At 44.0% G+C, this 23,003-nt stretch overlaps 1 protein-coding gene across 2 annotated transcripts in view; it reads left to right on the forward strand.

Moving 5' to 3' along the window:
* LOC141054230 (queuosine 5'-phosphate N-glycosylase/hydrolase-like) overlaps positions 1-8,709 on the forward strand; it is an 85,567-nt gene extending 76,858 nt beyond the window's left edge. For both annotated transcript variants that reach the window (XM_073551466.1, XM_073551467.1), the window contains exons 4-5: positions 6,240-6,435; positions 7,385-8,709. In XM_073551466.1, the coding sequence (XP_073407567.1) occupies positions 6,240-6,435; positions 7,385-7,617 (429 nt within the window). In that variant the 3' untranslated portion in view covers positions 7,618-8,709. The remainder of the gene's footprint in view (positions 1-6,239; positions 6,436-7,384) is intronic.
* The last annotated feature ends 14,294 nt before the right edge of the window (positions 8,710-23,003 follow it).

Here is a 23,003-nt window from a genome sequence, read left to right on the forward strand (position 1 = left end):
AGAGCCCTTCCCTTTGGTCTCTCAGCAGCGCCCCGGGTATTTACAAAGATAGTGGCCGAAGTGATGGCGCATTTACGGGAAGTGGACATCCTGATTGTTCCATATTTGGATGATTTTTTAATTGTGGGAAAATCAGTGGGCCATTGTACATCCCAGATAGAAAGAGCTAAGTCCAGGTTAGGAAACCTCGGATGGATATTAAACTACGAGAAATCCCGACTCCAGCCCTCAAAAATACAAAAGTTTCTAGGCTTACTATTAAATTCAGAAACTCAGCAGTGTCTGTTGCTATTGGATAAAATGCAAAAGATACAGCAGCAGGTTCTTCGGGCGGTTGATAATCCTTCTATGACCCTCAGACAGGCCATGTCCCTGTTGGGATCTCTAACCTCATGCATCCCAGCAGTTAGGTGGGCACAATTCCATACTAGAACCCTTCAGAAGGATGTCCTATTTAATAGCAGGGCGTTAAGACACTCCTTACAAGGTCAACTGTTGCTAAGCCCCTCGACTGTCACATCGCTTAGATGGTGGCTCGATGATAAAAACCTAGCCTCGGGTGCCCTGGATAACGCAGATAACCCGTGTTATAACCACAGACGCTAGTCCCTTCGGTTGGGGGGCCCATATGGGGGACATAGTAGTACAGGGACAGTGGGATTCGGATACGGAGATCTCATCCAACCAAAGAGAGCTACTGGCGATAGAGCAGGCAGTCAAAAAACTCATTATGTACCTACAGGGCCATCACGTGAGGATACTCTCGGACAACCAGGTAGCGGTAGCATATATCAACCACCAAGGTGGAACCCGCTCCGACGCCCTGATGCGGACAACAGAACGTCTCCTTCAAATAGCAGAGGGAAGTTTTCTATCTTTGACGGCGCTCCACATCAGAGGAAAGGACAACGTAAAGGCAGACTTTCTAAGCCGCAAGACTCTAAAGCAAGGAGAATGGGCGTTGAACAGGGATATTTACCACCAAATTGTCCGCAGATGGGGTCGGCCAGAGGTAGACCTCTTTGCCACCAGAGAAAACAGGAAAGAAAAATCATTCTGCTCTCTGAATCCCAGGGAAAATCCACTGGCAGTGGATGCCCTCCTGATAAAATGGAACTTTTCTCTGGCATACGCCTTCCCGCCATTAAATCTTCTACCTCTGGTAGTAAGGAAGATCGGGGAAGATCGGGCAAGAGTTATATTAATTGCCCCCTTTTGGCCCAGGAGGACCTGGTTCGCGTGGTTGAGGACCATGTCTGTATGCGATCCCTGGGTGCTGCCGAACCTTCCAGATCTCCTCTACCAGGGGCCAGTCAGCCACCCACAAGTAGCGAGACTCCATTTGACGGCGTGGTCTTTGAAAGGTCACTGTTAGAGGATAGAGGGTTCTCCAAGAAGTTAATTGATACCCTCCTAAAAAGCAGGAAGTTGACTACCACTAACATTTATGCTAGGACCTGGAAGCGATTCCTGTCCACCTTTCAGTTTGACGCCAGAGACGGAATTCCCACGAAACATATTCTGGAATTTCTCCAGAAGGGTCTCGAATTGGGTCTCTCCACAAGTACATTAAAAGTACAAGTTTCAGCCTTAGGGGCCTTGTTTGCACGTGATATTGCCAATAACTATTGGGTAGCAAGGTTCATCAAAGCAGCGGCTAGATCGAGACCCATACACAAAGACAGATGTGTACCTTGGGACTTAAATTTAGTCCTTACGGCCTTGACAGAAAAACCATTTGAACCTCTGGATTCGGCCTCATTAAAGATTATATCTCTTAAGGCAGCTTTTCTAGTGGCGATAACATCCGCACGTAGAGTGAGCGACATACAGGCACTTTCCAGATTGCCCCCTTACACAGAGTTCTTACAGGATAGAGTAATCCTAAGGCCAGATCCAGCATACCTTCCCAAGGTAGCATCACAATTTCACAGGACACAAGAGATAGTTCTGCCTTCCTTCCTCCCTAATCCGACCAACCCTAAGGAGCAAAAACTTCAGGCATTAGATATTAGGAGATGCTTACTTAAATATTTAGCAGCCACGGATCCTTGGAAGAAGGAGAATGCATTATTCCTATCCTTCCAAGGTCCCAGGAAAGGTTGTAGGGTATCAAAACGCACATTAGCGAGGTGGATTAGGGAGGCTATCTCTCTTGCCTACACAGCAGGTGGAGGTCCGGCTCCGCAGAACCTGAGGGCGCATTCCACTCGTGCCATGGCATCATCTTGGGCAGAAAGATCTGGAGTGTCAATTGATCAGATATGTAAGGCGGCCACCTGGTCATCTCCTTCCACCTTTTTTAAACACTATCGATTAGATATGGGTGCCTCTTCAGATCTCACCTTCGGGCTAAGGGTGCTGCAGGCTGTAGTCCCGCCCTAAATTAGTTTACATCTCTGTAATTCTCTCGTGGTGCTGTCATGGGAGTCCGAATAAAGTATTAAGTTACGTACCGGTAACGGTATTTTTCGGAAGCCCATGACAGCACCCTTAGTTCCCTCCCTTGTTCACATATAAGGGTGCACTCCTTTAGAAGATTGTCCACAATTTACGGTATGTGGGAGATGGTGTAAAGAAAAAAAAAAAAAAAAAAAGGAAAATGTTTCTGCTATATAGGGTAGATAGGTTGTATATATTATATGTTGTGTACTAACCATGGTAGCCTCTCAAGCTCTGTAAACCAACTGATGCGTGGGAGAGGTGCCGCCCTTTTTGTATCTGTAGGTTTCCTGTTCCTAAAGGGCGGATCCCCTCTCTCGTGGTGCTGTCATGGGCTTCCGAAAAATACCGTTACCGGTACGTAACTTAATACTTTTGGGTACCAATTTCTGGTCGTGTTTTCTTTGGGTCGGTGATAAAAATCCTGCTATGTTAACTTCTAACTGTGCTGACAAGTAAGGGGTTTCTAGCAGGTTCCTATCCTTCCAGGTTGCCATAATATATGGGTAAGGGCTTCCTTTTACTTGGTCGCTGTTCTCTATAGCTGATCTCTCCCACCCAATGCTCAGGCTTAAATTACCTTACTGTAGTCAACCAATTATACCTCCCTGAATTTTCCCTATTGAGCCTTGGGGAGGTCCACTTTTACTTGTCTTTGCACTTTGGTCCCTCGACATAGCAAATCATTAGGGCTGGCCAATTGCGGAAAACAATTATTGGCTCTTGGGGAACATCATTTAACACACTTACATTTTCCAGAGTACCTTTTACATCTAAGTCTTTGAACTGGGTAGTCCCAAAGTTATCCTAGGACTCCTTCAGGTCAGGGACACTGGCTTTAGGGGATGCTTCCTCATCCTCCTCTCTAGCAAATACTGTGAAAGGAAATTCATTGGTTACATTGTGACCTTGTTACCATAGCCGATTCTTGGTGACATACTGGATGCTACAGGTTAAGCCCTTAAGTCCTAGAACAACGGAAAGTCACGTCTGATTACAATAGCATGCAACAAGTCCTCGACCACTCCCACTTGGTGGAATATGGAACCAAAGTCTGTGCGCATGTCCACCTAGGCCAGTTCTTGGCATCTCCATGGATACACCTTACCCCCCCAACCCCTTCCCATGGGGTAAGCACATGCAATAGTGTGGCCCTTGTCAGTCGCCAAACTCCCTGAGTCAAGAAGTCTCGCCACTTGGACACCGTTCACAGTAACCTGGCATTCCCGATGTCCCTCGCCAGGATGAGGACCAGCACTGCAGGCAGGTTAGGTGAAGTAGGAGTATTGCCAGCTTACGCTGCAGTCCATCGTTCCTGAGGTCAGGGGACAAACGGCTGATATATGACCTGGGACTTAAAGTGAACCTGTGAGCAGTTTTGGTCGATATAAGATGCGGCCATCACCTTTCAGGGCTTATATACAGCATTATAGAATGCCTGAAAGAACCCAACCTGGAAGAACGGAAAAATAAGTTTTATTATACTTACCCGTGGGGCGGGTCCCATGGGTGTCGCTGGTCTTGGTCCGGCACCTCCCATCTTCTTATGATTGCCGCCCTTCTGCTTGCTTCTTGTGGATGACGCAACCCTGCATCTTCCACACAGGTTCCCTGGCATCGTGCTCCTGCGCAGGCGTACTTCTCTGCCCTGTTGAGGGCAGAGCAAAGTACTGTAGAGCGCTGGTGCCGGAAAAGGTCAAAGAGTCCTGGCACCTGCACACTGCAGTACTTTGCTCTGCCCTCAACAGGGCAGATAAGTACGTCCGCTATGGAGCGAGATGCCGGGGAGCCTATGTGGATGATGCAGGGTCGCATCATCCATTAGAAGCAATCAGGAGGATGGCAATCATAAGAAGATGAGAGGTGCCGGACCAAGACCTGTGACACCCATCGGACCGGACCACCCCACAGGTGAGTATAAATAGAACGCTGTGTATAAGCCCTGAAAGGTGATGGCCGAATCTTATATCGTCCAGAACTGCTGACAGGTTCACTTTTAACATCTCCAACAGATAATGGTACAAGTTTTAACATGCTCTGTCCCCTCTTGGGTCTTTGTAAGTCTATCAGACATGGGATAGAGCACCTTCTTTTGGGTCTCCCAGAAATATGACCTTAGGAACCCTTTATTTCTCAGGGAGTTCTCCATGGCCAAGTTTCTTTCCATAAGGCTCACAAGGTCATTTGTATTCTGGGCAACCCAGCTTTGTTTGGATTTCGGTAGTGAGTGGATAAATCGATCCACTACTACTCTTTTCACCATGTGTGCTGGAGAGTAGGTCTCTGGCTGCAGCCATTTTTGCACCAGATGTAACAGGTTGAACTTTTAGGACAGGGGTGGTTTGTCCATTTGGTAGCTCCAGAGGGACACCTCTTGTGCTTAGACTGCCAGGGTGATGCCCAAATGTGCTATAATCTCCGTCTTCAGCTTGTCGTACTCCTTGGCATCATGAATGGCAAGATCATAGTACGCTTTCTGCTATTCCCCCATAAGGTAAGGCGCTAGGACCTCTACCCATTGCTTTAGGGGCATTTTCTCTCTGTCTGACACGATGAGAGTGTGGCAATGTCATCTTCCAGACTCATCTTCTGTAAGGCTGCTCGAACAGTTTGCCTCACCCGGATACCTTCACTTTGACTGGCGGGTGATGATGCCATCTCCCAGGCCTGGACATTTTCTTCCAGGAGAGCGATCACCTGCTGTAACTGCTGCTGTTGCTTCTGTTGTTGCTGAAACTGTTGCTTCTGCAACTGCTTTAACTCCTGCTGTTGATGCTGCTGGATCAGGAGTTTGTTGGTTTCCTGTTAGGTCTGCTGGTGCTGCTGCACCTGAAATAATTGCTTAGTAAGCTCCTTCATGCTTTCAGACTGGGTTTGTAGCTGCCCCATTACCGAGGACATTCAATCTTTACACTCCAATCGCCTGTGCTCTCCTGGACTTTAAACCCACATCACATACATTAATTGTAGGTATTCACTCTCTCTGATAGGCATTCAGCCTTAGGTAGCATTCACACAAGCAATGCAATTTTGGTTCATGCACATGCAGTTTTTATTGTATTCCACAGGTTGCACGGCATCAAAACAAACTCGTAAACGTAAATCTCTAGTCTTGTCCAGGCGCTAAATAAACTGCTGGGCTAGCCACAGCTCGGTCAAGCAAAACAGTTATTTTCCATAGCAACCACTGATACTTTCTGTTCTCTGCACACGGCCTGTGCAGACTTCTCACAGAGAGATTTCTGTTCTATCTCTCTCTTCAGCTCCGGGACACATCCAGTCTGGTCAGCCTCCCTGAGCTGACTGCCTTTTATGAACACCTAGCCGGTTTATATGCAGAGCCAGCCAGGTGCACTAATCAAAGCCTGCAGAGCTAGGATTGAACTCCAGCCTACCTGGCATTGCTACAACGGTTTATGAAACCTGCGGGAGAAAGCTTTCTTTGCTAAAACTCCTCTGTCGACGTAGGCCATATTACTACAACTACACAAGTTTAACTGTTCTCTGGTGCCGTTGGTGTTGTAAATCTCTGTCGGTAATATTTAATCTTTTTATTGCTTAGAATCTGAGGTAATTATCGCTTTCTCATTAGTTTGATGTCAAAGTTTTACTGTCGCTACAGATATTGTACTATTGCTGAAAACCTTATCAGCATTAGGAATTTTGATGATTTTGCAGTTTTTTTTTTCCTCATATATATGTCAGCATAACAGGTCAATGTATGCATTTAACGCAGAGTACAACGTTGTTCATTGTTTGTTTTTTCTTTTTTTCCTAATGTCCTTTTCCAATTCTAGGGTCAGAAGGTAGCCTTCTACAAGCGTGCCCAGATTCTTGTAGGAGACACCTGGGGAGTATTAGAAGGACAAAATGATGGCTGCTTCCATGACATTGATAAAATAACCATGTTCGCTGACTACAGGATTCCTCAAGCTCTTGTCCGTTTTGGCACTATGAGATATTCGGAAGATCTACTGAAAAAGCTGAAAGAGGGTTTGTGTAATGTATTTTCTGCAGTGAAAACTTGCTTAGGCTAGTTTCACACTAACGTGCCGATGAATGCAGATGCCTCCGCATGCGTCTTTTTGACGGTGCGGCAACCTGTGTTGCATTTTGGTGCGCTCGCTGCACCGTCAAAAAGACGCATGCGGAGGCATCTGCATTCATCGGCACGGCCTGCGTACCTAATGCTAAAGATAGGGTACGCAGGCTGCATGCCGTCAGAGATGGGGCAGAACGAAGGAGGTGCGGCAGTGGGCGGAGCTTCACGGAGGAAGTCTGCATCCTCCGCAGCTCCTCCATACGCTAGTGTGAATCTAGCCTTACTTAGATTTCACTAAATTTATATTTTCTCATTTGCATGTATGCCAGTAAAAGGCAGGCAAAAACATGGGTGAACCAAGGTATTGTTGACGTCCTAGCAGCCTTGCAGTAGTCTTGATCAGAACTCTCATTTTTAAAACTCCTATACCAACCTCAAACCTTTACAAATATCACCATGGTAACAGACTACAAGAAAACTCTGTAGTCTGATGCTTCAATATACCTATAGAAAACTCTTGGATATAGGTTATCCCAAAAAATACACACAAAGTAAATTAAAGCCACAAAGTATTTAAAGCTGAGTCCAATGCCTCCTCCCATTGACTAAATGTTTGCTTCTGGATTGTGATGATAAAAACGATTGTATAATTGGAGGCTATAATTTAAAACTTTTGTAGGTGCTAAAATGGCAGGAATAATAGGAGACCAAAGCCAGAAAAAACAAAATGGATAGTACCTAATTACCTGGAATAGATGTGGCAGATTGCTGAGATGCACTGCCTTTTACCAGTAGTAGTGATTTATGTGTGAGCTGAGAAGCCATGCTAGTAGGTGACCATGATCTCGTCAGACTTGTGTCAAAATATTCATACTTCCATATTTTCTAATTTGCTTTTAGGTTGGCTTTTCAGAAATGGAGATCGTGAAGAGATGGAGATCCGGGGTTGTTCAATTTGGGCAGTGGAACTGGTCTGTGATCACCTACGCGAGTTGTTTCAGAAGAATGGAGAGAAAATGAGCAATGAAATTAATCCTGTCTTGATTGATCATTTCCTCTGGGATTATGCCCGGGACTATCGGGAAGAAATTAAGGAAGTTCCTTTTCACAGGGTTCGGTGTATCTACTATTAACCCGTTGCAGAAAGATACTGCTAACTAAATTTAGCACTTAATCAGCCCAAAGTGATACACTTCTTAATTGATGTGATGTCTAATTGCACCTTAAATATAGGTAACAGCAAAAAATATGTATTCCCAAGTTGACATGTAGCTTGAGATCTATCAGGCCATAAGAAAATTTCAGATTCTCCTAATCCACCAAAATACATATTTAGGGGTCCATTGTTTCAGGCTTTGCAATATAGCCACGATTTGCATGTAAACTTCTGTGCACCACCAGCTGGGCTCTGTGTTTGAGATTTTATTAATGTTATAGGTGACAACTATACTGTCCAGTCAGTAAACTAGCGGATGTAGCTGTATCCTTTACCCCATCTTTAGGTTTGGGCATCAAGTGTGGGATTATGATGCAAGTTCTGGGTATCTAGGTCATAAAAGTCTAGGAATGCCTCAGCGGTAACCCTAGAAACTGCCCATGTGACGCCCCCTAGGGCCGGTATTGTTTGTAATTAACACATGGAGGGTCTCTGTACCACAATGCTTACACCAAATGAGGAGTCACACTGCAGTAAAATATCTGTTGTATGGCTCTTTTACACCTATAAGCATCATTTCCAGGTGTAATTACTTGAATCTTTTCTCTCCAGTCTGTAGTGTCCTGCTGTGCCATGTGCAATATGGCATACAATGGAGTGTGCCAAACCTTTCATTTCATTACAGATTTTCATCCGTAGCTAAAATCCGTTCCGTGTCTCTGTAAAAATATTATCCACACAGAGGGACAGGATGGGACCAAAACCGGCTATGGGGGCCTCGTTCATGTGTATTAGAGACCTGAGGTCCGGCCTTCTGCACGAGGTCTAAGTGAGAGATTGTTTTCCCGGGGACCTGCCCTGATTAGTTTACTTGGTTGCAAGCCTTTTTGATATCTTCCATCACTATATATAACAAGACACGATTCTGCCCGACTTGTGCCAGCTTTATTATTGTCAAGTTCTATGCTAAAATGTTCTGAGGATTTTTTTGTGTATTTTTCTTGCAATCTGGGAATTTTGTACTGAATTTTAGTGGGTAGACAATAAACTCAATATCGCAGATTTATAATTTTGTGTGTGTGTGTGACTTTCATAAATCCATAAATATTTTACATATTTTCCAATTAAATAACCTAAACTCCAAGGGAGATTTTTTTTTTTAAATTTCAATCGTGAACTTGGGACTATAGTCATAGAACAATATTACAGCTATACGTTACCCTAGACACTGGGCAGTAAACTTTATAACATAATACATTACTTAAAAGGGAATCTTTAAGCACAAAATGACTGTTCAAACCAAGCTCTGCACTTTGTATGGTGTCACAGAAATATTCCCACTAAAAATAGTACTTTTAGTATTCAAAACTGTTGCCTCGTTTAATCAGATATGCAAATGTGTCGCTTGATGTGCAATTGACATGGCAGAGCAATTCAATTCCCCTTCTCGCCTCTTTGTTTCCCATCTGTCTCCACCCTCATCTGGATCCTGTAAAGCCAGACCAGTCAATCAAGGAAGAGGGGGTGGAGATAGATCTAAGACAAGTAAGTGGGAAGGTGCACTGAATGGATGGTGACCAGAGCATCTCATTAGCATATCTGAATAAAGAACAATTTCGGGAAAATCTCTAATAGATTTGGACATTAAAGGTACTATTTTTATTACCACAAAGTGCACTGCATGCTTTGAACAGTTATTGTATGCAGACTCAGGCCATCCAAACTACACAGTCGTACCTTGAGAGAGCAGGTTGTACTAAAGCAGGCCTACACAACATACGACCCACAGGCTACATGCGGCCCACCAAAGGATGTTGTGCGGCCTACAGAGCTGTCCAGGATGTGTGAGCTCCTTCTCTTATATATTCAAACATATTCCCATCTCTCAAATGCGAATACATTTGAACACTGCGGCGCCAGGACAGGGGCAGTGGAGCACGCGTCAGCCCCCGCCCCGAGGTGCAGCAGCGCGATTAGGTCCGTACATTGCTGACGTCATCACACTGGCGTCGGGGCCGCACAGGCAGAGACTTTGGGCACTGGTGGTAAGTACTCCAGGAGGGGCTGAAGATTGTGTCTTGTTTTAGATGAGGGGTCGGGGGAGGGAAGGGTTGTGTTACTACGAGGACACATAATGTGGCAATTTGGGACATGGGGCAAATAGAGGGGATTGTGAAAGGGGGCATAGTTTAGTGGGAGAGACTTGGAAAGGGGCTGAGTGGGGGGATATTATACAAAGGGGAATTGTTGGGGGATATTTTGGAGAATGGCAGTATTTGGGATATTTTGGATAGGTGGCAGTCGGGTGGGTATTTTAAAGGAGGGCAGTGTGTATGGGGAGTATCTTGTAGAGGGGCATTGTGAGGGAAGCTATGTTGTGCAGGAAACACAGTGAGGGTCAATTATTTATTCAAGGGCAGAAAATAGGAGATATGTTCTTTTATTTATGTTTTTTTATTTATGGAGCATCGTATTGATCCTTTTTTTTAAGGTCATCGTGTTGGGCTGTGCTGTTGAAGACAGACAAAAGGAAAGTCTGGAGAGAGAAGCTCGGAGCATGAAATCTCATCATGGTGTCTGTGATATATGGAGACAAAGGGGATGGGAACAACTCCAATCAGAGAAGATATCACCTATAAGCTACCTAGATGTAAATGTTTATTTGTGATATTGCCTGTACGGTGGTTCCTGTGGTTCGCAGTCTAATGATGACTGGTAACAACAACTCCCAGTATATCCTTACCATTGTTAAGGAGATACTGAGAATTGTAGGCTCATGCAATACAAATGTTTATGGAGCTTTTTTGACATTACAATTGATCGCTGTAGTAAGCTTTGTGCTGTATACATGTACTGATGGTGTTTCCTTCACTGCATTCATGTACTGATGGTGGATCTCCTGCTGCGCTTCATGCACACTGTTGGTGGGTCTAGGTCTGCGCTCATGCACACTACTGGAGGATCTAGCGCTGCGCTCATGCACACTACTGGTGGATCTGGCGATGCACTCATGCACTGCCGGTGGATCTGGAACTGCGCTCCTGTGCTGTCAATGGTTCTAATCTTGTACACATGCAGCAATCCACAAATTGTTTCATGGCTATGTTAAACCTTAAAAGTGTCAAAACATAGATATGTGAGATTATAAAGGGGATTTGTCAAGTTTCTGCTCCAAAAAGCTCAGTTTATGATGGCATGTATTCACACTGATTTTTTTGGAGCAGAAACTCTCCAAACACTTCTCAAATACTAAAAATTTGGCTTCGGTGTTGTATTAATGTATTATTGGTGGTTCTGGTGGTGTGCTTATGTAACTACCCCTTTTAAAAAAATAATTTCGGCCCTTGTGATCAGTTCAGTATGGCAATGTGGCCCTTGGACTAAAAATTGTTGTGCAGTACTAAAGTGTTCAATGTGGTGCTGTCATGGTATGCCATTTTCCATTTCGTCCCTCCGGACAGCACCATGGAGGAAGTCCTCCCTTGACCTATAGCGGGACAGGATCACAGAGAGGTTAAAAGGTCCCTCCACCCTCCAGTGTTTTTCCTGTCCCAAAGGGGACGGTCGTAGAAGAGGTTGCTCCAGGAGGAGTGAAGATAGAAGGTGAACGTTTGACGGGGCCCAGGGGGATCGGGCGGCTGGGCCAAACCTTCCCCCTGTCAAGCAGCCCGGGGATGAAACCCTCCTAGGGGGGTCCCTCAGCCACAGAGACCAGGGTGCGGACGAGGCTCCTGGGTAGAGCCGCTTCCTCCCACAGTGGAGGCTCTCGGCTCTGACGCCGGCCTGCAAGCCACTGCTACTTATGGAAATCGGGTGGAGAAGGCGTGGCTCCTCCGGTGATGCCAGAGCAGGTCGGCGTGCGTTCCACTGTAGAACGCGGTTGTGCAGAACGAGACAGGCAACAGGCGAGTTTCCTGGATCTCGTGGGGTACAGGAGAAGAAATCATTGGCAGTAATGCAGCATGCCTGACGGGACGCCGCTTCCCTCCATGGTGGGCACTTGGCATTACCAGCTCCCCCTGTTTTCTAGCAGGTATGGAGCCAGCACAGGTAAGTGCACGGTGGAATGCTGTTGATGGCCTAGGCCTCTGGTCGGATGCTAGTTTCATGCCTTTGTGCCGAAAGCTGCTCAGGTGATGAGTTATTTGTTCACATATATGCAGCTAAGCCTTGGACCTCTAGGCTATAATAAGGCCATATGTCCAGGTTACATCTCATGGTTCGACTTAACTACTCCATCCATAGGAGGACACGGGGTTAATGCAGCACAGTGTCTCCATGAAGGCCCTCCAGCTGCAGCTCAGTAATTAGCTCCTTCGGGTGGGGTCAGTCTGACAAATGAGATGTTCCGTTCAGAGTGGCAGCTCATGGCCCTAGCCGTAGAGACAGGGAAAGGAAAAGAAAGAAAATCACACCACTCAACAGGACTGAGCGCAACGGCTGGGTCTACAGATTATATTGAGCCTCTATGCTTCAGATTGCATTATAGCGCTTCTATGCTTTTTATTGTGGGCCTCTGTGCATCATATTGCATCAGACTGCCTCTATGCACTACATTGCGTGTTTCTCTGCACCATATAGCTTCTATGCAATATATTGGGTGCCTCTATGCTTCATATCGCATTAGAGTGCTTCTATATTTTATATTGAGGGCCTCTGTGCGGCATATTGCATCATAGTGCCTCTATGCATGGCACTGAGTATCTATGCATCATGTTGCTTCTAGGCACTGAGTGCCTCTATGCTTCATATTGCATTATAGTGCTTTTATGCTTTATATGGAGTGTCTGCATAATAGCATCATATTGGGTATCTCTGTGCTATATTGAGTGCCTCTATGCTCCATATTGCATTATAGTGCTTCTATGCTTTATATTGACTGCCTCTGGACATCATATTGCATCATACTGCCTCTACGCATTACATTGAGTGTCTCTGTGCACCATATTGCTTCTATGCATTATATTGGGTGCCTCTATGCTTCATATCGCATTAGAGTGCTTCTATGTTTTATATTGAGGGCCTCTGTGCATCATATTGCATCAGGGTGCCTCTATGCATGGTACTGAGTATCTCTATGCATCATGTTGCTTCTATGCATTGAGTGCCTATGCTTCATATTGCATTATACTGCTTTTATGCTTTATATGGAAGTGTCTCTGTGCATATCATTTCATCATAGCCTCACATTGAGTATCTCTATGCATCATATTGCCTCTATGCGCTATATTGAGTGCCTCTACGCTTCATATTGCATTATAATGCTTCTATGCTTTATATTGAGTGCCTCTATGGATCATATTGCTTCAGGATGCCTCTGCATCATATTACATCATAGTGCATCATATTGCATCCATAGTGCCCGGGGCATCAGATGGCATCATAATGCCTCTGTACATAATATTACATCATAGTGCCTCTATGCATTATATGGAGTGCATCACGTTGCACCAGATTGCATCATAGTACCTCTGTCATAGTGCCTTTGTGCATCATATTGCATCATAATACCTATGCATGTCATATTGCATCATAGTGCCTCTAGGCATTATTTTGAGTGCATCAGGTTGCACCATATGGCATAGTGCCTCTGCATATTGAACCATAGTACTTCTCAGTAACTCGACATCATATTGCATCAGAGTGTTTCACAGCAACGCTGCATCATATCGCATTATAGTGCCTCATATTCCCTTTAGGCATCATATTGCTTCATAGGCCTCTGTGCATATTGCAGCATACTGCTTACAATGCCCCTCATCATATTGCATCATATTGCAACATAGTACCTTTATGCATCATATTGCATCAGTGTTTCAAAGTGCCTTCGTGCATCATATTGCATCATAGCGCTTCATAAGTGCCTTTTTTCATATGGCATCATAGTGCTTCATAGCGTCTCTATACATCGTATTGCGTCATAATGCTTTGGTGCATCATAGTGCTTTGGTGCCCCTGTACTTCAGGGTGTATCACTAGTGTTTCATAGTGCTTCATGGTATATCATGGTGCCTCATAGTACTTCGGGCGTTATGGCTTTGTGCCGCTGGCTGTGGGCCTCTGGCTTAGACCATCTGACTTGGGCCTTGTTGTGTGGCCGCACCCTGTATTGTTGGCCTACCACTTCACGTTTTGTCTCATGCCCAGAGTCCTTCAGTTTGGACCCAGATCCAACTTTTGTTGCTTCATTCTTGGCATCTGAGGTTAGCAAAAAAAAAAAACCTATGCTTTAATTGGCCTAGTAAAGTAGCATTTCTTCCGTCTGGAACAGAACTCTGAAGGAGCTACTGCCTTGAGTGCTAAGGGCAAGTCTCTTGCATAATTAGCTTTAAAGGGAGATATACATCTTTGGGTTCATCCTACAAAGGACATACTACTGTCCTGGGAGCAGTAAATCCCATGAGGTGGAAGGAAAGAATCTTTCCCAGCTCCACATACGGCAATCAGACTAGTTGTCTTGATCAACATCCAGTAGACAGATTTTTGTCACATAGGTCTGTTGTATTATGTTTACCAGGGACTGCATCATTGCCTTTGTAAAAGCAAAAGAGAACATTCAGCTCCCCCCCGAGATATAACTCCAAGCACAAGAAGGAGCACGGCTTCCTCACTGCTGCACAACGTCCAAGGCAATAGGGAAAATAGAAGTGGATCCAGCCCACTCACAAGGTTTATTTAAAAATTAAAAAAAAAAAAAAATTTTATTGGATGATCCTTAAAAAATTCAAAATGACAAAACAGACATCTCAGATGGCACAGCAATGACGGAGGGGGGGGGGTGTAACGAGACCATATGCGTTTCGAGCAACACAGCTCTTGAACACTGTTTTTCATTACCTTGTGGCGAAACAGCAGCACTGCGTCAGGTGGCAGAGGATACCACACACACTGTCCTTACAGCAGTCAGGGCTCCTGAGATAAAGAATCTGTAACCTGGACGCTTAGAGTTGAGAACCCATAGTCCCATTGCCTCACAGTAGGTAATCCCCCTCTGTGATGGGGAGAAAACTACTCTCTCTAGCTATAGGGTATGGTTACTCCCACCATGGCAGTCTGGGTGTATAAATATCACTGAGAAAATTGCCTTTTAGGCTATGTGTGTATATATAGATAGATAAGTTGACTTATATATAATGTCCGGACTAATGACTCGTATAGAGGCAGTTCGAAATAATCTCTCGTATCACAGGTTTTTTACCAACAACCCCCCACCAACACCACTTTCATCGATTCCAGAGTCCAGACTCCCTGTGTCTACATACTGTAGGTAAAACAGGCGTGATCCCCGTTTCCTTTTCAGTGCTTCTAATAAGAAGCCCTATGTGGGTAATGGCAGGAGATATTACCTGCCAGATAGCATATTTCCTTAGCTTCAATAACAATCAACCCTTACTTGGGGGTTTAGACATCAAAGGGTTCGGAATAGATGTGATCTCTTGGATGAGTAGTGTATGTGCAACCCAATGCTCTGCCCATTATCCATGTACTAACTGTTATTGGTTTGATCTTCCCGCAGTCCAGGGTCTCTGTCTTGCAGATTTCCTTGTACTATGGTAAGCTGATCTCTAACCAGGGTTTAACCTTAGTCCATGAGGACCTACGAAGGAGCAGCCTTTTGTCGTTAACCACATGCAGCGGATTACTGGTCTGTACAGTCCTCATGGTGTTGTGGCTGTGGCTATCACCATACTTTGCTGGACAGTAAGGTTTTTAAACCTATTCTGTGGCTGCGGTGTTTTTTAAGTATCTATCACAACAACTCTAATTCACGGCTGTTCGTTATTGGTATTGGGGGTACGGCGGGTGTGTTTCACTCTGTTTCTGCTGCATACCTTGTTATCACATTCATACTGAAATTGGCCATTATAGACATAGATCAGACACTCACTACGGTGTTTATCTTTGCGCTTTTCTTTAGACATCTATATTTCTTTGATCTTGCAGATCATATCTATATCTGGCCTGGTTCTTGCCTGGGACTTTGGTCCTTGGGTTTCTGTACCCACCCTGGGATCTTTCCTTTGGTATTCTCCATGGAGCTGTCCGGAGGGACGAAATGGAAAAAGGGAATTAGACCTACCGGTAATTCTGTTTCCAGTAGTCCCTCAGGACAGCACCCTTAATTCCCTCCCTTATGTTTGTCTTTAGGCTTGCACGGGATCAATCTTCCGGCGGATCGTTCGTCCGTCAGGTCGCCATGGCTCCAGACTAAGATGAAGCTATTAAATGGTCTCTTATAGATGCGTTTGTAAGGACGCGTTTGGACCATTTCCATCCATCCTCGGTGGTACTTTGAAAAAACACTGGAGGGGGGAGGGACCTTTTAACCTCTCTGTGATCCTGTCCCGCTATAGGTCAAGGGAGGACTTCCTCCATGGTGCTGTCCTGAGGGACTACTGGAAACAGAATTACCGGTAGGTCTAATTCCCTTTTTTCCATCAAGGTCACCACATTGTTATTTAAATGAATGATTGTCCACGTGTAACCCATCAGTTCCTCTATTACCATTTATATTCTGACCCACTACTTCTGTGCCACCTAATGATCATTCTGCATTGTGTAGAGAGAAATATCAGGGTGTCTTGGGTCGGATTGTAGGAACTGCAGGGCCAGGCTGTCCTTGTCAGGCTGATCACTTGTGACAAAAATAGATCTGCCAGAGGGAGTTTGGAGAAAAAAAAGACCATAGTCTGGCTTGTTGTACATTTTAGTTTCTGTCATGTTGTTGTGCTTTAACATTTTAGATCAGTGATGGCTATCCAATAATTAGTATGACGACATAGGAAATGTGATTTATTCTATTCCCCCCCCCCCCCCCGTCATAGTCAAGACATTTTTATCCTGCTAGAAATCCCCTGGTTAACAGTAAATGAAGTCTGGAGACCACCATACACAATGCTACACAGGTTGGACTGCTGTAGAGTACCATTTGTTGTGGTCACCCCTTCCAATGAGGGCTAATTTCGGTTGAGATAGTTTATATCTCCAGATCTGCCATTATTGATTTAAAATGAAATAAAACAAATACGATGCATCGGAGGCAAGAAAATACACAGCCAGTGTCTGTCCGGGTACAATTCTTGTCTGGTTCTCAGATGCTCAGTCACAAGTCTTTATTACAACCACAGAGATAAGGAAAGTGTGAATGGCTTCTTACATTACATTACCTAAGACAGGAGATATTTAAGTTGGGAAAAACAAAATTCAAACCAGTTCTATCCAGATTACTAGACTTTCAGAGACAAAGAAATGTTTAACACCACAGACATCTCTATATTAGAAACAACACCCACCCTGTGTTATTGCTTTTACGAATAGCCCTTAAAAGCTATACTAAAATACAGAATTAGCAAAGATATATACGGTAGGTAAACTTAATTGTCCAAAATAATAAAGCAAAGTATAAATATTTACCATAACACATTTTATCAGACTTTGGATTAGTGGACACCTTAATCTAAGTGATAAATGAGAGTATGGTTAAAGTACCATTAGATGGAGAAATAATGAACTTGGCATGTTCTTCATGTACAGCAGGGGTGGGGAAGGTCTGGCCCACAATATCATCTGGTGCTCCCACAGCCACTTTGCCTGATTTTTTTTTTTTTTTTGGTCGCAGGCCCTTAACCCCTGAACCCCCAAGGGTGGTTTGCATGTTCATGACCGGGCCAATTTTTACAATTCTGACCACTGTCCCTTTATGAGGTAATAACTGAAACGCTTCCATGTATCCTGGTGATTCTGACATTGTTTTCTCGTGACATATTGTACTTCATGTTAGTGGTAAAATTTCATTCAAATAACTTGCGTTTATTTGTGAAAAAAACGGAAATTTGGGGAAAATTTTAAAAATTTCACAATTTTCCAACTTTGAATTTTTATACCCTTAAATCACTGAGATACGGCACACAAAAAACTTAATAATTAACATTTCCCACATGTTTACTTTACATCAGCACAATTTTGGAACCAAAATTTTTTTTTGTTAGGAAGTTATAAGGGTTAAAAGTTGACCAGCGATTTCTCATTTTTGCAACTCCATTTTATTTTTACGGACCACATCACATTTAAAGCCACTTTGAGGGGTCTATATGATAGAAAATACCCAAAAGTGACACCATTCTAAAAACTGCACCCCTTACGGTGCTCAAAACCACATTCAAGAAGTTTGTTAACCCTTTAGGTGCATCACAGGAATTTTTTGAATATTTAAAAAAAATGAACATTTAACTTTTTTTCATAAAAAAAATACTTCAGGTTCAATTTTTTTTTATTTTACCAAGGGTAACAGGAGAAATTGGATGGCAAAAGTTATTGTGCACTTTGTCCTGAGTACGCTGATATGTGGGGGGGAACCACTGTTTCGGCGCATGGCAGTGCTCAGAAGGAAAGAAGCGCCGTTTGACTTTTTCAATGCAAAATTGGCTGGAATTCAGATCGGACGCCATGTCACGTTTGGAGAGCCCCTGATGTACCTAAACAGTGGAAAACCCCCACAAGTGACCCCATTTTGGAAACTAGAGCCCCCAAGGAACTTATCTAGATATGTGGTGAGAACTTTGAACCAACAAGGTCTTCACAGAAGTTTATAACTTACAGCGGTACAATTAACAAATCATATTTTTTTCCACAAAAATGATCTTTTCACCCCCAATTTTTATTTTCCCAAGGGTAACAGGACCCTAAAAGTTATTGTGCAATTTGTCTTGAGTACGCTGATACCCCATATGTGGGTGTAAACGACTATTTGGGCGCATGGCAGAGCTTAGAAGGGAAGCAGCACCATTTGACTTTTTTGGCTGGAATTGAGATCGGACACCATGTCGCGTTTGGAAAACCCCTGATGTGCCTAAACAGTGGAAATCCCCCACAAATGACACCATTTTGGAAACTAGACACCCTAAGGAACTTATCCAGATGTGTGGTGAGCACTTTGAACCCCCAGTGCTTCACAGAAGTTTATAATGACCGGGCGTGAAAATAAAACAAAATCGTATTTTTTCCACAAACATGATCATTTAGTCCCCATTTTTTATTTTCCCAAGGGTATCAGGAGAAAATGGACCCCAAAAGTTGTCCAATTTGTCCTGAGTACACTGATACCTCATATGTGGGAGAAAACTACTGTATGGGCACACGTCGGGGCTCGGAAGGGAAGTAGTGACGTTTTGGAATGCAGACTTTGATGGAATGGTCTGCGGGTGTCATGTGCATTTGGAGAGCCCCTGATGTACCTAAACTATTGAAACTCCCCACAAGTGACCCCATTTTGGAAACTAGACCCCCCACAGAACTTATCTAAATGTGTTGTGAGCACTTTGAACCCCCAAGTGCTTCACAGAAGTTTATAACGCCCAGGCGTGAAAATAAAATTTGTCTCCACAAAAATGATATTTTTGCCCCCAATTTTTTATTTTCCTACAGGTAACAGGAGAAATTGGACCCCAAAAGTTGTTTTGCAATTTGTCCTGAGTAGGCTGATACCCTATATGTGGGGGTAAAACACTGGGTGCATGGCAGAGCTTGGAAGGGAAGGAGCACCATTTGACTTTTTCAACTCAGAATTGGCTGGAATTGAGTTCAGATGCCATGTTGCATTTGGAGAGCACCTGATGTGCCTAAACAGTGGAAACACACCAATTATAACTCCAACCCTAACCCCAACACGCCCCTAACCCTAATCTCTAGCCCTAATGGAAATAAATACATTTTCTTTTAATTTTATTATTTTCCCTAACTAAGGGGGTGATAATGGGGGGTTTGATTTACTATTTATGGCGGTTTTTATGTTTGGCAGCTGTCGCACACTAAAAGACGCTTTTTATTGTAAAAATAGTTTTTGCATCACCACATATTGAGAGCTATAATTTTTCCATATTTTGACCCACCGAGTCATGTGAGGTCTTATTTTTTGCGGGACGAGTTGGCGTTTTAATTGGTATCATTTTCGGGCACATGACATCTTTTGATCGCTTTTTATTCTGATTTTTGGGACGCAGAATGAACAAAAACCAGCGTTTCATGAATTTCTTTTGGGGGGTGCGTTTACACCGTTCCGCGTGCGGTGGAATTGAAAAGACGGTTTTACTCTTCGGGTCAGTACGGTTACAGCGATACCTCATTTAGGTCGTTTTTTTATGTTTTGGCGCTTTTATGCAATGAAAACAATTTTATATAAAAAATAATTATTTTTGCATCGCTTTATTCTGCGAGCTATAACTTTTTTATTTTTTTGCTGATGATGCTGTATGGCGGCTCGTTTTTTGCGGGACAAGATGACGTTTTCAGCGGTACCATGGATATTTTATATGCGTCTTTTTGATCGCGCGTTATTGCACTTTTTGTTCGGCGGTATGATAATAAATCATTATTTTTTGCTTCGTTTTTTATTTTCTAAGGGGTTTGCTAAAGGGGTTAACTAATGGGACAGTTTTATAGGGCGGGTCGTTACGGACGTGGCGATACCAAATATGTGTACTTTTGTTTTTTCTATTTCTAAAAAATGAATTTATTAGGGAATTTTATTTTTTTTTTAATTAGCGATTTTTTTTTTTTTTTTTTAATTATTTTTACACTTTTTTTTTTTAACTTTATTACATTGTCCCAGGGGGGACATAACTGTCATGTGACAGATCGCTGTGACAGATCAGCGATCTGTCACAGGCACTGCACTTGGCTTCCTGCAGGCCCCCGAAGGTCCCCGTCGCCATCTTGGATTCGGGGACCTGCAGGGATGGAGCCCCCCGCAGCAGCGCTGCACATTACGCTGCTGTGGGGGGCTCAGGGAAGCACGGAGGGCGCCCCCTCCCTGCCGAGGCTTCCCTTTAACCCCCGGTACACCGCGGTCGTGTTTGATCGCGGTGTGCAAGGGGTTAACGTGTCGGGGGCGGTCCGTGACCGCCTCTGACACATTGTGCCGGGTGTAAGCTGTGATAATCAGCTGACACCCGGCCGCGATCAGCGGCGCTCACCACGTGGGCGCCGCTGATTGCTGTAACGTACTATCCCGTCCCTGGGAATTAAGTCCCTGGGCACATGGACGGGATACTACGTCACATGGCAGAAAGGGGTTAATTCTTCAGAGATGCGCGCGATCAGGGTTGGCATTAAGGGCAGGCAGACCAGGCAGCTTCCTAGGGCCCCCGTTCCTCCAGGGGCCCTCAGGCACATCACTCATTCAACTTATCGGCATCATAGATGCCAATACAGTTGACAGCAATGATGGAGGAGAAAGTGTCAAACGCTCCCTCTCCCATCACTCCCCCTTTGCTTGTGACACAGCTGGCGTGCGATGACGTCACTTCATCGTGCGCCATGCTGTACCAGCAGTGGAGCTGATGATGCTGAAGCAGAGCCTGGACCAGCGGTGGGAACAAGGAGGAGTGAGTATTGTGCGAGTGTGTATGCGTTATTGTGTGTTAGTGCAGGGACTGCACTATACTGTATTTGGGGAGCTGCGCCTGCACTGTATTGTGTGTTGGGGGAGCTGCGCCTGCACTATAGTGTGTTGGAAGCTGCAAGTTTTTTAAATGTTTGAATAAATATAGTTGGCTAATGTTTAAGTTCGTAATTTTAATCGGCCCCCGAACGCTATTATAAAATTCCAAATGGCCCTTGGCAGAAAAAAGGTTCCCCACTCCTGATGTACAGGGTTGGTCAGCTTAGGTCCAGTGAGTGTAAATCCTAAAGCTGATGCTCTAGAATTACATGCTTTCCTTATTTGGAGATGGACGAACTAAATTGATAAATGCAAATATTGTAGTTTTCAATACTTTTATCAAATACTATTAGTAGAAATATACATCCACAATTCATTAGATTGAAATTTGTAAGGACTATCATCATCTCACCAAGATTAAAGTGAACCTGTCGACTGGATTGTGCTCAGACTGTAAACTACAGACAGTGTCAGGTTGGTGCCATTATACTGATTACAATGATACCTTGGTTGATGAAATCCATCTTGTGGTTGTTGTTGTTTAATCTTTATTTTCACTTTTGAGTTAATGATATTCTCATGCTCTTGGGTGGACCAGAGGGGGGCTTCTTGTGCTCTTACATATTCTTCTGTATGGGCTTCTGACAGGTCACTGATCCTCCGCTGACTTGCCCCCTATTTTACATACTGCATATCTTATTGAATAAAAAATTACATTCACCATGCAGGCGGCATAATTTTCTTAGGGGGGGATTATCTTAATCAAAATGGTGCCAGTGGCCACGCTTGCGCAGTAGCATCATTCGTAACGCAATAGATGCTACTGTGCCTGCACCATTTTGATTAAGGTCATTTGTTCCCAAAAAAAATGATACAATCTATAATATCCATAGATTTTTGATAGTATCATTCTACAGCGCAGGCACCGCCTGCATGATTAATGTAATTTTTTTTTTTTTTTAAACCACATGATATGCAGTATGTAAAATGGGGGGCAGGTCACTGAGGAACCAGTAACCTGTCATAAGACAGATAAATACCTAACCAGAGCGTCACATAAAGCCCCCCCTCCCCCCACGGGCCACCTGGAGCATGAGAATATCATTAATTGAAAACTTCAAATAAAGATTAAACAACAACCACAAAACGGATTTCATCAACCGAGGTGTGACAACACAGCATTTCTACTTAATTATGCCAGACGTAAATTGCGAAAGCCCAGAATCGTAAACTGTTGTCTGAAGTATTGATTCTTCTTGTAGGAGGAATATTTACCTCTAATATTATCTCCTACAGTTTATTTTCTGTTATCTTTGCAAAACAGCACTGCATGGCCACTGAACAATGTTTGCTGTTATGTTGATTACATACAGTGTCCATACTAGACAGTTTGTTGGCATTCCCAAACAGGAGGAAAAACTATGCAAATATATTACATAATCACACAAGGCAGGTTGGCCTCATTCACAGCTTTCTCTGACCTCCTGGATGCTGATTGAAGGCCAGTTGTGAACTATATAAATAGAATTTTTCTTCTGGTCTGTGTGACTCTACAGGAGATCAGCTTAGGGGACTACGGCCCCAGCTGGAAGAACAATGGACTGCGTCATTGACCATCACTGAAAACACAGACACGTCTTAAAGAATCCAGGTTGGGACAATCCGGTCACCTGGCAACATACCTCATGCTTTTGGTTAGCTTCCTAAGCCTGTTGTTACTTCCTTGCTGTGTCAGCTCTTCAAAAGCGGGGAGCCACTGGTGGGGGTATTTGGCAGCTCTAATCACCGCAAGTCAGTGGAAGGGGAAGACTCAGTGCAAATTAGAATCTTGGGTATTTGCTGGGACTGTTCTGTATGCTATTCTGTATTGGAGGTTCAATAAATTATTGCCACACTGTTTTACCCTCACACTGTGTTGTCTGAGT

Source organism: Dendrobates tinctorius, unplaced genomic scaffold, assembly GCF_039654945.1.
Source record: "Dendrobates tinctorius isolate UK_male_01 unplaced genomic scaffold, ASM3965494v1 ptg000177l, whole genome shotgun sequence".
Lineage (NCBI taxonomy): Eukaryota > Metazoa > Chordata > Amphibia > Anura > Dendrobatidae > Dendrobates > Dendrobates tinctorius.